The sequence below is a fragment of the Gavialis gangeticus genome, unplaced genomic scaffold, assembly GCF_001723915.1.
Source record: "Gavialis gangeticus isolate Ggan-Ray unplaced genomic scaffold, GavGan_comp1, whole genome shotgun sequence".
In the NCBI taxonomy this organism is placed as follows: Eukaryota; Metazoa; Chordata; order Crocodylia; family Gavialidae; genus Gavialis; species Gavialis gangeticus.
Genome location: NW_017728964.1, coordinates 2917732 through 2931116, shown reverse-complemented (window position 1 = coordinate 2931116; position 13385 = coordinate 2917732). Strand labels below are relative to the sequence as shown.

At 40.1% G+C, this 13385-nt stretch overlaps 1 protein-coding gene across 7 annotated transcripts in view; it reads left to right on the top strand.

Annotated features, from left to right (window-relative positions):
* The window catches only part of MYH10 (myosin heavy chain 10), a 148946-nt gene that overhangs the window by 102448 nt on the left and 33113 nt on the right, over positions 1–13385 (top strand). For all 7 annotated transcript variants that reach the window (XM_019502017.1, XM_019502010.1, XM_019501971.1 and 4 more), the window contains 9 exons: positions 5883–6076; positions 6231–6352; positions 7139–7208; positions 7308–7468; positions 8063–8171; positions 8263–8394; positions 9828–10034; positions 11413–11550; positions 12642–12765. In XM_019502017.1, the coding sequence (XP_019357562.1) occupies positions 5883–6076; positions 6231–6352; positions 7139–7208; positions 7308–7468; positions 8063–8171; positions 8263–8394; positions 9828–10034; positions 11413–11550; positions 12642–12765 (1257 nt within the window). The remainder of the gene's footprint in view (positions 1–5882; positions 6077–6230; positions 6353–7138; positions 7209–7307; positions 7469–8062; positions 8172–8262; positions 8395–9827; positions 10035–11412; positions 11551–12641; positions 12766–13385) is intronic.

Sequence of the window (13385 nt, the reverse complement as noted above, 5' to 3'; positions counted from 1 at the left end):
TCCATATAGTCAAAATCTGGATCCTCAGATGTTTGATATGTGCATGGAATATGTTCTAGCATAATTGTTTTTGTAGCACAATCTTAAAGTTTGCTTGCAGTTTTTAAACATGTTCTGTATACTAACTAAAGTGTCTTGTATATCTGCTCTTCTGTCTTTGTTTTTGCTGTTTCTCTGCCTTAGAGATTCAGAATATTCAGAGAGCCTCTTTCTATGACAATATTACTGGTCTTCATGATGCACCAGGTGAATGTATATAAAAACTATAGGTCTCCTAAAGGCAGGACTGTGTCTACAGGAAAACCATTTTTGCTCGTAGGCTTGCATGAACCTTTCATTCCATGCTAAATTTTAGATACACCTCCACAAGGCAAGTGTTTTTGAGTGCATACCTATTCAGTTGCTGCTGCATACATATAGCATCTGTATTTTATGCACTGCGTTTTTTGTAGATGGAAAGGTTTATTGCTTCCTTGCTTGTGTTTTTAGATGATACAGAATTGCTTTTCAAATAGGTAATATATTCTAGTTAAAGACTTTTAGATAACTTATAGGCTTCTCAGTATCTTTATATTTATGTTCAATATCCCAACTCTTTAAAAACATTAAAAAATATTAAGAACATGTAGGTACCTTGAAAAGAAATACTTAATGTATATGAGTTGGTGAATGATACTGGTTTAGTTAACCAGTGATTTGCAATGGGCTTCTTTCCAACTCCGTTGAGCTGTGCTTTTATTAAAAAACTCTAATGTTAATACTGATGTTTCTGTAAAACTGCCATAACTCTTTTTTGTGAGCAACTGAGTAAATATTTTATGCTTTCGATTGCAAAAAAGTCTTCTGTGACACTTGAAATATTCTATCCTAACTCCTCAGTTTTTTTAAATAATTGAAAATTGGTTATCTTTGCAACCTGCCATATATCAGGTATGTCTATAAGCCATCACTATTTCTATTGATTTACAAAATAACTCAAGATCATTTTAATCTTTAATGTGTTCTTGTTCAGTTTAATGAAGGTAACTAATAGCTTTCCTAGGTACCACTCTTTCAGTGTCCACCATTGTTCTTTAATGCTTCTCCAGATGTTGCATTTGTCCCAGGATATACACAAGCTTCCCACAGCGAATTACAGTATGTCAGATGTTGAAGGAATTTGTCCATTTTTATCTTGGGACAATCTGCCAGAAAAATAGCAGATCCATGATAAAAGTTGCTTTTTCAACTGGGACAAATTTAACATCTGGCCAAGTAATGAGACCATCACTATCCCACAGTGCTCTGTTCTTTCTCCCCACCTTCTGTCATAGAGGTTTGCAGTCCATCCTGCCCCTGTTGCCAGCTGGCCATAACTAAGACAGGGCTGCTGCTGGCAGGGCTTGCCAGGCTGGAGAAACTAGGGTTCTATTTTGATTTGCCTGCTTGCCCTTGAAAGGTCCCAATGTACCTTCTTCCTGGGGGCTGGGAAAACCAGTGGCCAGTGTGCCATGGTTTTAGGCTGGAGCTGTGAACCATCAAGGTCCTGCAGGTGTACCAAGACTTTTAAATGGTGTGAGGGAGCCCAGGTCCCAGGCTGCCAATATACCCTTCAAAGTCTCCAGTGCCTTGGCAGGCACTAGGAGCAGCTCTGGTCCCAACAGGGTAGAGAACAGAGTTCCATCCTACCCGGCAGTTGGATGGCAAGTGTGAGGGGTCACCCTGCAAGCAGGGGTGGATGGGGGTAGGGGGCCTGTGCTCCCTGATCACCTCCCATTACTGCGTGTAGGGAGCAACCCCCTGCTCAACCCCTGACCTGTACCTCTGTGCAAGTAGGAGAGTCAGCAGCTGGTAGGGCTGGAGAACCTGTAGGCCTCTGCCTTAATTGGAGGCTCACAGTGAGCCCCCTGGCAGCAAGGGTGGTACGGCTGTCTGCACCCTGGAAACTTCTTAAGTGGCTACTAATTGCTCAAGCACCAGTAGCACATTAAACATTAGGAGCTTTGAAAGGCTTCTGGGTAGCCCCAAACCAATTCCAGCTGACTTTTTTTTGCCCAGGACCTGGGCTCACAGTGTGGGGAAGAGGAGGGAAGGTGTGGAAGTGCCCCCTGGCTGGAGAACATGCCTTTGTTGCACTTCAGCCAGGGGGCTTTAAACATGTGGTCATCCCTAAGCACCTGACTGACTCCATTTTCATGCATTTAAAACAAAGCCCTATAGTACTACTGGAGCAGTCTAAGGAAAATGTATGTTTACCTTTCTTTAAAAAGGAGCATTTACATTGTTAAACATTTCTCTATTTTTTTTTAATTATTCAACCAGATGCGAGAGTGACATGGGTAAATGTGCACAATTAAATGGGTCAGCAATCTTGGATGTAAAAGGGAACTTCAGCGATGAGCTTTTAGCTGTTACTGTTGTCTTCATTTTTATAGACAATGTCTTTTAATATTTGAAAACCGCTGGTTTGTTCCATGTTCTGTAACATGGATTCAAAGGCAGCTTTTAAGCAACTTGTTAGTTCAGAATAGTACCTCTGCTTTCAATTAAACATTTGGGACATGATCCTACAAATGCTTTAGTACATGTTTTATTTTAAGTACATAACAATGGACCTAGTCAGATGGTTAGACCATGGAAAGGTGTTACAGTTGTACTGAGAGAAAAGCCTTTCTCCGTGTACAAAAAAAGCATGCAGTCATTCAAGGGATTTATTGTGGAAGAGAACTGGCTCTTCTGCAACAAGGTAGATTGGATACCTACTAGGAAGATGTCCCTTCTCCTCCTGAGCTAACTTGAGCAGCTGTACACTTCACACAGGACAGACACTGAAGGACTCAGTCCTCTGCTCTCCCTCCCTTCCTCTCTCCCATGGTGAAACCCTCTTGGATCAGGGTCCTGCTGCAGGAAAATGGTCCCTCTATCCTGCCAGTTGCCTTCCTGGTGGGAGTGGAGGGGGCATTTTTCTGTAGGGAATTCTTCTGCGCCCCCAGCATGGTTGCAGTTAAGGAGAATAGCCCCTGGCTACCCACCACTTCCCTCCCCACCCAGTCATCCAAGTTAACCCAGAGGAGTATTGTGGGGGATACAGGCTGTGCTATGGCATCAAGGCTCCTGAAACCTTTCCACTGTGGGAGAAAGCATCTGCCTCCCCTGTGATCCTCTGGGTCAGCCCAGAAGAGTGCACAGAGCAGAAGTGTTTTTGGGAGGGTTCCCATCATGGGAGAATGTTCCTTCCTGCCAACCTCTACCCCATACTGCCAATCAGCTGTTTGGTGGAATGGGCAGGTGAACATTTTCCCAGTGCTGGAACCCTGGGCTGTCTGTAGCATCTGCTGTTTTCAGCAGCTGCCCACTGCCAGTCGACCACCTGCCCCTTTCCCAGGCACCGGGGAGGGCAAGCAGTCAATTAGGGGTGGGGATTGCCCAGAGAGCAGCTGTCAAGTGGCTCATGGCTGGAGAACTTGCCATGGAGCTAGAATGAACACCTATCCATGGCCTTAAATGAAGCATATATAGATAGATATATACATATATGACAACTATACTAATAGAGTTTAGTATCTATAAGATGCTGTGGGCTTTACACTCCATATTGTTCATTTCTCACTGAACACTACTTGCAGATATGTTCAGGTTTTTTAATCTCCACTTGAGTAGTGGAATTATGAAAGTAGGAATTGTGTACAAATCTGAAATAAAAAGTTGTTTAGTAAGTATGTGCAGAACCCAAAGCCTTTGTTTTGTTTTGATGATTAAATAAACCTTTTCTGAATTTTAGTTTATAGGGGTGCATCCCCATGAGTGGAAATGTGCATTTCCCTGAAGACAAATAGCAGTGGCACTAATTTGTGCTGCTGCTAGTTGTCCCTAAGCACACCTGCACATGCACTCTGGCATGCAGCAACTTGCCCCAGGTAGGGTAGGAGAGGCTGGGGCCAGAGCAGCCTTACCTGGAGTCCTAGGGGCTTCTCAGGGCTACAGTGATGACAGTCCAGGTGCGTGGAGCCTGGTGGGCAGTTGGAGTGCGGCTCTGGCCAGCCAGGCTATGGTTTCGGGTGATGCATGCTGCAGCCACGTGCACCACACCGCTTTTTTTCTTTTACACTGCAGTCTCCCAGTGTCAGAGCTGCAAATTAGCAGTGAGGCAAACACGTGCACATGTGGCACATGCAGGTTGCAGAGCCGCAGATGGGTTTGTGGCACCACAGATTGCATGTGCGCACTCCATAGAGACATGCCCTAGGAGTTTCATTTCTAATCCTAATACAGCTTGTGTTTCCTGCTATTTGTTTGAACCTTATGACAAGTCAGTACATACTATATAAGCATGAATGGATCTAGGGTTCAGAAAAGGGGAATGCAAGATGGTGTGGCACATGATTGCATGTAACGCAAGAAATATTTTTCTCCAGTTAAGGAGAAGCTACAAGCCTTACTTTACTAATATGCTAGGGAGCTAGCACTACATTATTCAGCTTGAGCAAAGCAAAAACAAATATAACTTTATTGTTATGTGCACTAATTTCTTAAAAATATTAAGCTTAAACAAACTAGGCAAAAAAAAGCAAAAGATAATTGTTTTATTAGTTTTGTAGCTATTATAGATAAATGTATATCTCTTATTCAGATTCATGAAACAAAATCTAGTCGTCTTAAGTGTTGTGACAGTGCCTCTGGTACTTTGGTGTCGGTCATTTCTATACCTGAATTAATATTGCCACACCTGAATTAAAGCTTTTATCTAGAGCTAAAAACAGTCTGCATGGTTGTGAAATACAAGAGAGACATTGCCAGGAATGGCTAACAGAAAACAAAATTGTAAAAGGAAGGATAGCTTGAATAGTGGAGCATCAAGATCATTATAAAGGAGAAAGAGTTGTTAACGTCTGGCAAAGTAAAGAGAGGTTAGGAGAAATTACATTATATGAAATCATTTGGCTGCCTGGAGTAGAAATGCCACTTTCTCTTTCTGGCAGTTGTTTTTAAAGTTTGGGTTTAAAGGAATCAAATGCTGGGTGCAGCTGCACAGCTGCCCTGCGCGTGTGCGCGCACACGCACGCACACACACACCCTTTTTTTTATTTCTTTAAGAAATCTAGTTTAAGTTGCATTTACTCTCTAGGTCTAAGCATTTTCTTTTGATATTAGCATTCCATTTGTTTGATCAGGGACAAATTATAGAAAGATCTACCTGACTGCACTTTTTAATTATTTCTGAAGTCTTTCTATCCTGATGCTCTGTTGAAGCTTTGAAACTCTTGGAATTTTGTTGTACAGTTTTCATACTTCGAATTATACTTTTGGCTGAGTAGTCTTTACAGTTTTTCAAAGTACCTTTGGTTTGGGAGAACTGGTACGTTCGTTTTTTTTGCACAACAATAACTTATATGATCAGTGAAAGGAAATGTCTATAAAATCTTAAAATTAATCAGGATTTTCATTTAATTATATTAATATGCAACTTCTTATTTAAGCAGCTCCGTGCAGTTCAAAGTTTCAGTCTCTGGAATTATTTACCTTAAGCATTTTCACATCATACATGGTCGGCAGTTTTCAAGCACTTCTGTGGCTTATCAGTCCGAAGTTCACTGAAATAGAGACAGTGGCTTTTATTGGTGTAATTAGAACTGCAAAATAAAAAGAGCTTGATGTTTTTTAGTGTGTATTTGTCAAAGCTATAGTATTTAGACATATGAGTTTGTGGCTTTCAAATCCACTGCTTCTGCACAGTTTCCCTAATACATGCTGACTGCCTTGCCTACAGATGGCATTTTCTATCATTTGTTTCACAAAGCTTTTGCTGCTGCTTTGTTGCTCCTCTGTACTGTATTTTTTTGTATCCTGTTAATTTTAAGGCCTGCCTTTTAATTTATTTTTCTTGTCCTTTTTTTTTTTTTTAGTGGACCGTATTGTGGGTCTGGATCAAGTCACTGGTATGACAGAGACGGCTTTTGGCTCTGCATACAAGACCAAGAAGGGCATGTTTCGTACAGTGGGGCAGCTGTACAAGGAATCTCTCACCAAACTGATGGCAACTCTTCGAAACACTAATCCAAATTTTGTTCGCTGCATTATTCCAAACCATGAGAAAAGGGTATGTACTTCACAAGCATTGTAGCAACTCATGCACTGAATCATTTTTTGTTTCACAGCAGAGGGAGACATAGATGAAGTCCTGAAGTCTGTAATAACTGTATTTCCTGTCTACACTTTCAAAGAATAAAGATGATCTTTCTTCATGTGTACAGGCTGGAAAGCTAGATCCTCACCTGGTCCTAGATCAGCTACGTTGTAATGGCGTTCTGGAAGGAATAAGGATTTGTCGGCAAGGATTTCCAAACAGGATCGTGTTCCAGGAATTTAGACAGAGGTACTAGAGAAAACAGTTCAGGTTTTTGTGTGTGTGAATGTTTTTATTTTATAATATAGATGACTTGAGCTTAAAGGGGTTACATGCTGCTGCTTTTTTCCCCTGTCCTACTGCTATTTCTTTTGTCTTGCCACAATGGCTCTAAAGCAAACCTCTACATCTTGTATTTAAATTTTTTTAAGGCTGACGCCCCTTTTTCGAAGTTGTCATAAGCATTTTGATACCAAGGTTAATTATGAAAATGCAACTTTTTGTTCTTGGTTGAATTTAACCACTTGGAAAAAAATGGCTTGGGGACACTCCCCTGTGGCCTGCTTGCATCCAGAGAGTGATTTTTGAATATGCAGAGCTTTCTAGGATAAAACAGCTTATTTTATCTTAACAGTCCTGGTTCCAAAATGAAGAATTTTAGATGCATTTTTTCTCTTGGGGAAGACTTCCCACATCTCCTTATGTTAATTTTTGTGTTGAAAAAGGTATATAATTTCATAAAGATACTTCTGCCCTGAAACACTTGCAGGGGTCTTTATTTATAGATATAAATCACGTAGAAATTTTGTTTTTCAAGAATTCCAAATATTCTTGTACTGACTACTGGATTAAGCAATGGTCTTTTGGTTTGTTTCTGGTTAAAACATTAAGACTACTGGCTTATTCTTCCCTGCTTCTCTTGACAGGAAAGTTTCAAGCTTAGTTGAGAAATAAAGGGAAAGTTAATGTTCATGAGTATAATTCTGTGGTAAATTATTGTAAGGTCTAATGGCTTACTTTTGGCTTAATTTACAGATATGAGATACTTACTCCCAATGCCATACCTAAAGGTTTTATGGATGGCAAACAGGCTTGTGAACGAATGGTACGTGTTTAGAAAATTCAGATGCAACATATTTTAAACCTTGAAGCTGAAAGTATTTTGTCTTACTGTTTTACAAATATTAATATGCCTGCATCATAGATCAGAGCTTTGGAGTTGGACCCGAACTTATACAGAATTGGACAGAGCAAGATTTTTTTTCGAGCTGGTGTCTTGGCACATTTGGAAGAAGAACGGGACCTGAAGATTACAGACATCATTATTTTCTTCCAAGCAGTCTGCAGAGGATATCTGGCAAGAAAGTAAAGGACCTTCTAATAAGTGGGCTGGTTATGCAGTCATTTTTTCTTAATATCTAAATGTAAACTTAAGTTTTTAGATAAGAGCTAGAAAGACTGGCTAAACCCACAGAAAGGTGTTATATGATAAATTGCATAACTGTCAGTAATCATTATTTAGAAAGTTCATATGAAACGGTAGAGTATGTTTTCAGTGCTATTTTTAAATTGCTGATTAGATGCTACTCATCAAGAAAAATCTTTTTATTTATATCATGGCTATCTATGAAAATTTCTTCTGAACCACATGTTTCTCAAACTTTCTGTGGAGGGTTGCTTTCTGGAAATAGGGGAAATGTTCAGAGAGATTGCACTATTTAGTCATTTGCCTTTTTAATACTGCTAGCATAGAAGATCAGTTCTTACAACATCTTGCTCTCTCTATATGAGGAATAAGGACTCTAGAATTCTGTTGCTCATAAATCGAACTAGCCATGGATACTCAACTGTAGTCTTGTTATAGCTTAGAAGCATTCTAGAATGGATAATCTAACTATTAAACATACTTTACACTTGGCTGTATATAATATGGAAAATGGTTTATTTTTCTGTTCTCAGGGCTTTTGCAAAGAAACAGCAGCAGTTGAGTGCTTTAAAAATCCTGCAAAGGAATTGTGCAGCATATTTAAAACTAAGGCACTGGCAGTGGTGGAGAGTTTTCACAAAGGTTGGCTATTTCTTTTACTAACACTTTTGATTGTGTGACGCTACCACATTTTCTTGCCCTTTCACACACAGATTTTCTAATTTCCTTACAGGTGAAGCCACTTCTGCAGGTTACTCGACAGGAGGAAGAACTTCAGGCTAAAGATGAGGAGTTGATGAAGGTGAGAGAGAAACAGACAAAAGTGGAAGCAGAACTTGAGGAGATGGAGAGAAAACATCAACAGGTTTGTTTTGTATAAGGTCAATCTTTACTCTGAAGTCCCATGTATAATAGCCTGCATACTTCTGTGCAGAACTATACTTGACCGTACTGGCAGTTCTGAGGAAAGAATGCAACAGAGTATAAAGAGAAAGAGACTATGGAGGAAACTGCTTTGGATTTGACTTGATTCCATCTCCCTAATGGGCAGTACCTTGAGTTTTTGAGAAATGGATGGCAAGTTAATCCAGAAATAAAACATTTTTTAAATAATACACATTTAGACAGTCTGTCATACAGTTAACAACTTTTCATAAGCTATGCCACTTTTTTATTTTGAGATGCATTTTTTAGATCAAGAAAAGTTCTACGTAAACAGTGCACATGCATGTCTTCCCTCCCTTTTCCTGCTCCCCCTCCCCAACGCACACTTTTTCCTGCAAGCGAAATTAAAAATGGATTTATACTGACCAATAACTAGTATATTAACAGAAAGCTGACTGAAGTTGTGTTGTGTTGTCAGAGCAATTGTCATGTTAAGGAAAGCTTGTGATTAGCCTAGTGATTGGTGTATTAAGTCTGATCATTTTAAAATATTCACAGGAAAAAAACTTGCAAAGCATAGAGTAGGAAATAATAAATTTTTAGGATTACACTTAAGAAGTGATTATCAGGTTAATTAGAGAATAGTTTCGTTTAAAGAGCCAGGGGGAAGAGATTGGTTGCAGAAATTGTGGCGAAGATTGAATACTTAAGTAGTTGTAAATAATGATGAGAGTAAAACTTGTTTCTACAGCTATCAAGAGGGTGTGCATGTCAAAGAAAGAGAACGTATGGCAACAAGAGAAAGTAAAATAGAAGCTATGAATAGGGAAAAGTAGGCCAAATAACCTACATCAGACAGTAGTGGACACCCCTGTGTAGCCCCCTCAAAAGAAGTGGTGTAGGAAGCCCCATCACCCAAATAGTCTAAAACCAACTAGACAAATTTTTGAAAAATACTTATGTTGTCACTAGGAGCGTCTGAGGCAGAGAATGGATTAGATCAGCGGGGGCCAACTTTTTTGGTAGGCATGTCACAAATTCACCCTGCTCCTTTTCTGAGTGCCACTGCAATCCTCTTCTGCCTGATCCACTGCTTTGCTTTCTGCTCCCTGCCCAATCTCTTGCTCTGATTTATTCTCCTTACTCCATCTGATGCTGTGCTGCCTCTCCCTTCCCTGATCTACCACATGGCACACACAGAGGCTGTCTGTGTCACTTGTGGCACTCATGCTGCAGGTTGGCCACTCCTGGATTAGATGAACAAAGAGCCCATCCTGTATTTTAATTTCTTTCTTTCTATTTTTGGAAGAGAGCAAGCTTTCAGCTTCTGTAACTCATGTCTCATCTCATTTGAAGAGCTTTGACATCAATGATGGTGAAGTTTTGATGTTTCACTTTCTATAATATTTGTAGCTTTTAGAAGAAAAGAATATTCTTGCGGAACAGCTCCAGGCTGAGACAGAGCTCTTTGCTGAAGCTGAGGAGATGAGAGCCCGCCTAGCTGCCAAGAAGCAGGAGTTAGAAGAAATTCTACATGATCTAGAGTCCAGGGTTGAGGAGGAAGAGGAAAGGAACCAAATACTCCAGAATGAAAAGAAAAAGATGCAAGGACATATTCAGGTATTCCTCTCAGCACTATTGAAATGAAAGGAAGCATACAAAATTCTGTTAACTATAGGGGGCAATTTACAGTACCCTAAAACTTTCCTCTAGAGGGAATGAAAGAAGTGAGAGAAAAGAGCTATCATTTGTAATATCTCACTTCTCAAAATATGTTTTACTGTAGAATGTACTTCACTGTAAAATGAGATCCATGAAGTTCTCTCACTTGGGAATGAAAAGTTTCATGCATATTCTTGACACAAATAAATTTCAAATGTTTTGGAGAATATGTATTGTTCATTTTTTGTCTTTGTTTTTTTCCCAGAGCAGGCATCCAGGGCTATATCCACTCTAAATTGCTGATTTTTTTTTTTTTTTTCTGCACACCATCATTGCACATTAGAATATTTAGCCAGAATATTTCCCTTTGAGCATGTAGAGATTAAAAAATACCTATAGTTAAAAGAACACAAGTATTATTGTTTTATTTTGTCTGGTTTTATTTTAAGCTGCTTTGAGCTTTTTTGAAAGCCAGAGACCTGTGTTCCTAAATCCCTTGACCAGTCTTGAAAATCTCACCTTTTGGTTCTGAATAAAAATTATTCTCTCAAATTTTAGTGGTTTGGAATTTGGCAAATATTATTTTTTTTAAAAAAAGATCATAATACAGTGCATTGTTACCATGCTGCTGTTTATCAGCTTCCCTATGCATATATATTTGGATATCCAGGCCAACTTGGATACCCCGCCCCCCTCCACTTTTTGGATATAGATTTGTATTAAAAACTAGAAAACTCTTCATTATTATATCCATTTCCTCAGTTCTCTAGTTCTTGCTTACACATTTAAATATTTCAACGTACAGTGCAGGGGCCTTTGCTGTTCCCCAGATATGAGAACTTCTGCGTTTTGATTCATTCGAATGTAATGGTCTTTGATGTTATTGTGAAGCTCAGTTCACTAACCATAGTCAAACAAAAGTGGGACCTGAAGGAATGGATGAAAAACCATTCAGAATTAGAGCTGCTATTTAGCAAATTCAGGGAGTTGAAGGTTTATGCAGTGAATGTACTATTCTTGGAAGGAATGAAGTACAGACATGATATGATATACAATAATACAAGATCTGCGATGTGTGCGACATGGCAGGGTTAGCTGCTTTGGAAACAATAGATTTGAATTTCCTGACTTATACTATAACTGAACTCTATAACAACTTTGCATTAATATAGCACAGAGAATCAGGAATTCTTAGTGTCAGGCTGCATTATGCTGGTCTTGTGTACAGGTGAAGCCCTATTTCAGTGTATTAATATAGAAAGTGAAGGGCCTCTTAAAATAAAGAAGTGTATATGTACTTGGAGATAGAATATTCCTTGTTTATCCACTTTCTTAGGATCTAGAAGAGCAACTTGATGAGGAAGAAGGAGCTCGACAGAAGTTGCAACTTGAAAAGGTAACGGCTGAAGCTAAAATCAAGAAGATGGAAGAAGAGATCCTGCTTTTAGAGGACCAAAATTCCAAATTTTTGAAGGTAGGAAACCAGTTGATGTTGCTAGTTAAATCTCCATTAGAAGAACATATGTGAGGTGGTGGGTTTCAGTAAAGATCTTCATTCTTTCCCCTGCCCAAATCACCATATTTTTTCCTTATCTTTAAAGGACTGAGACTACTTCTCCACATTACGTTTAGTTTCTGATCTTGCTGAAGCACTATGGCTTTCTAAAAACTGGTTCTGTAAGGAGTTTGCTGACTTTACAAGATGCATTTGTCATAAACTCAGCAGGCTTCATATGGTGGTCTAAATTAGGGTTATCCAACATTTAAGTGGCCAGGTGCCACACACTCAATGAGCTGCACATCCAGTGAGACACCAGTAGGCCTGACAAGCCCCTTGGCTGCATGTGACATGGATGCTTACCCAGCCTGGGGCTCACCCTGAGCGCCACATGTTGTGCCATGCCACGCCACACTACACTGCCCTCTGGGGTGAGTACAGAATGTAGAAGCTAGAGAGAGATGAGGGAGACTGGAGCCTCTGGCTGCTGGCACAGCCAGAACGATAAGGGGAGTTGCAGCTGGTCAGGAGCCTGAGGGCCGCAACTTTTAACCCCTAGTGGGCTATGTGCAGCCCATAGGCTTTCCAAATTAACAGGCTAAGAGTCCTCAAGATCATTTTACTACAGTTACTTTTTAGTCTTCCAAGAGGAGACTGGGCAGACACCTTGCTGGGATCATTTGATCTCAACAGTATTCTTGCCCAAAGGAGGGGAGTTGGATTTGATCTTGCAAGGTCCCTTCCAGCCCTTAATTTCTGTGATTTCTGTGCATTGCTCAATAAGAAATAGTATGCAGGTATGCTTTTAGACCTGAATTGTCAGATGTCTAGTGACTTTCTGAAAGAGTGCAGCATGTACAATTTGAAATCTGAGACATTCCAAATCACCAGCTGCTTTTGAAATTGAAGCCCTTAATATTTTGGTAGTAATCAAAATTATCATTAATTCTAAACTGCAGCCAGTTGATTGCCTTTTACTGAAGTAAAAGATGTTCTACATTCACTAGTTTTGGGTGTTTCTAGGCACTTCATTCACATTCTAACAGTCAATCTTCTTTCCCCACTAGGAAAAGAAATTGATGGAAGACAGGATTGCCGAATGTACCTCTCAGCTAGCTGAAGAAGAAGAAAAGGCCAAAAATTTGGCTAAACTCAAGAACAAGCAGGAAATGATGATCACGGATTTAGAAGGTTAGGCCTTTTTTTGTAAATCTGATTCCTAAAATCTTGGTAACTGATTTGAAAATACTAGGTCACTTACAACACTGCCACAAATGAGCATCTTTTGCGAGAGTAGATATATCTCAATAACAGCTATATTCAACCTGTATAACAAAGGGTAGAAATGGACGTCACCTTTGTACCACCATAAACACTTCTATGGTGGCACAAAGTGAAAGCAAACAGACATCTATACCTTTATGTTGTGCCAGAAATGCTCAAATTTGGGGCCCTGACACAGGGTAATAATAAATTGGGCTGCTTTATTGCAGCCCATGTCTGTTTGTTTGCTAATGGTGGAAGAGCTTGGGCAGGGGCTCCTTGGACAAGAGGGGTCCAGTCCTACACACCCTGGGATGTGATGGGTAATCAGAGGAGTTTGGAGCTTTGAAGTGCCTATCTGCAAGCAGGGGTGTTCATCTGCAGGGGATTTCCCCATGTGCCCTGCAAGTGTGGAGCAGGGGAAGTTCCCATGGGGCACATCCCCACTCTGCTTTTGCAGCCCCGTGCTGCTTCCAGAAACACTTGACCACCTGACATGCGTTTCTGACAGGAGTATGGGAGCACCTCCTCCACCCACCCTCCCTCCC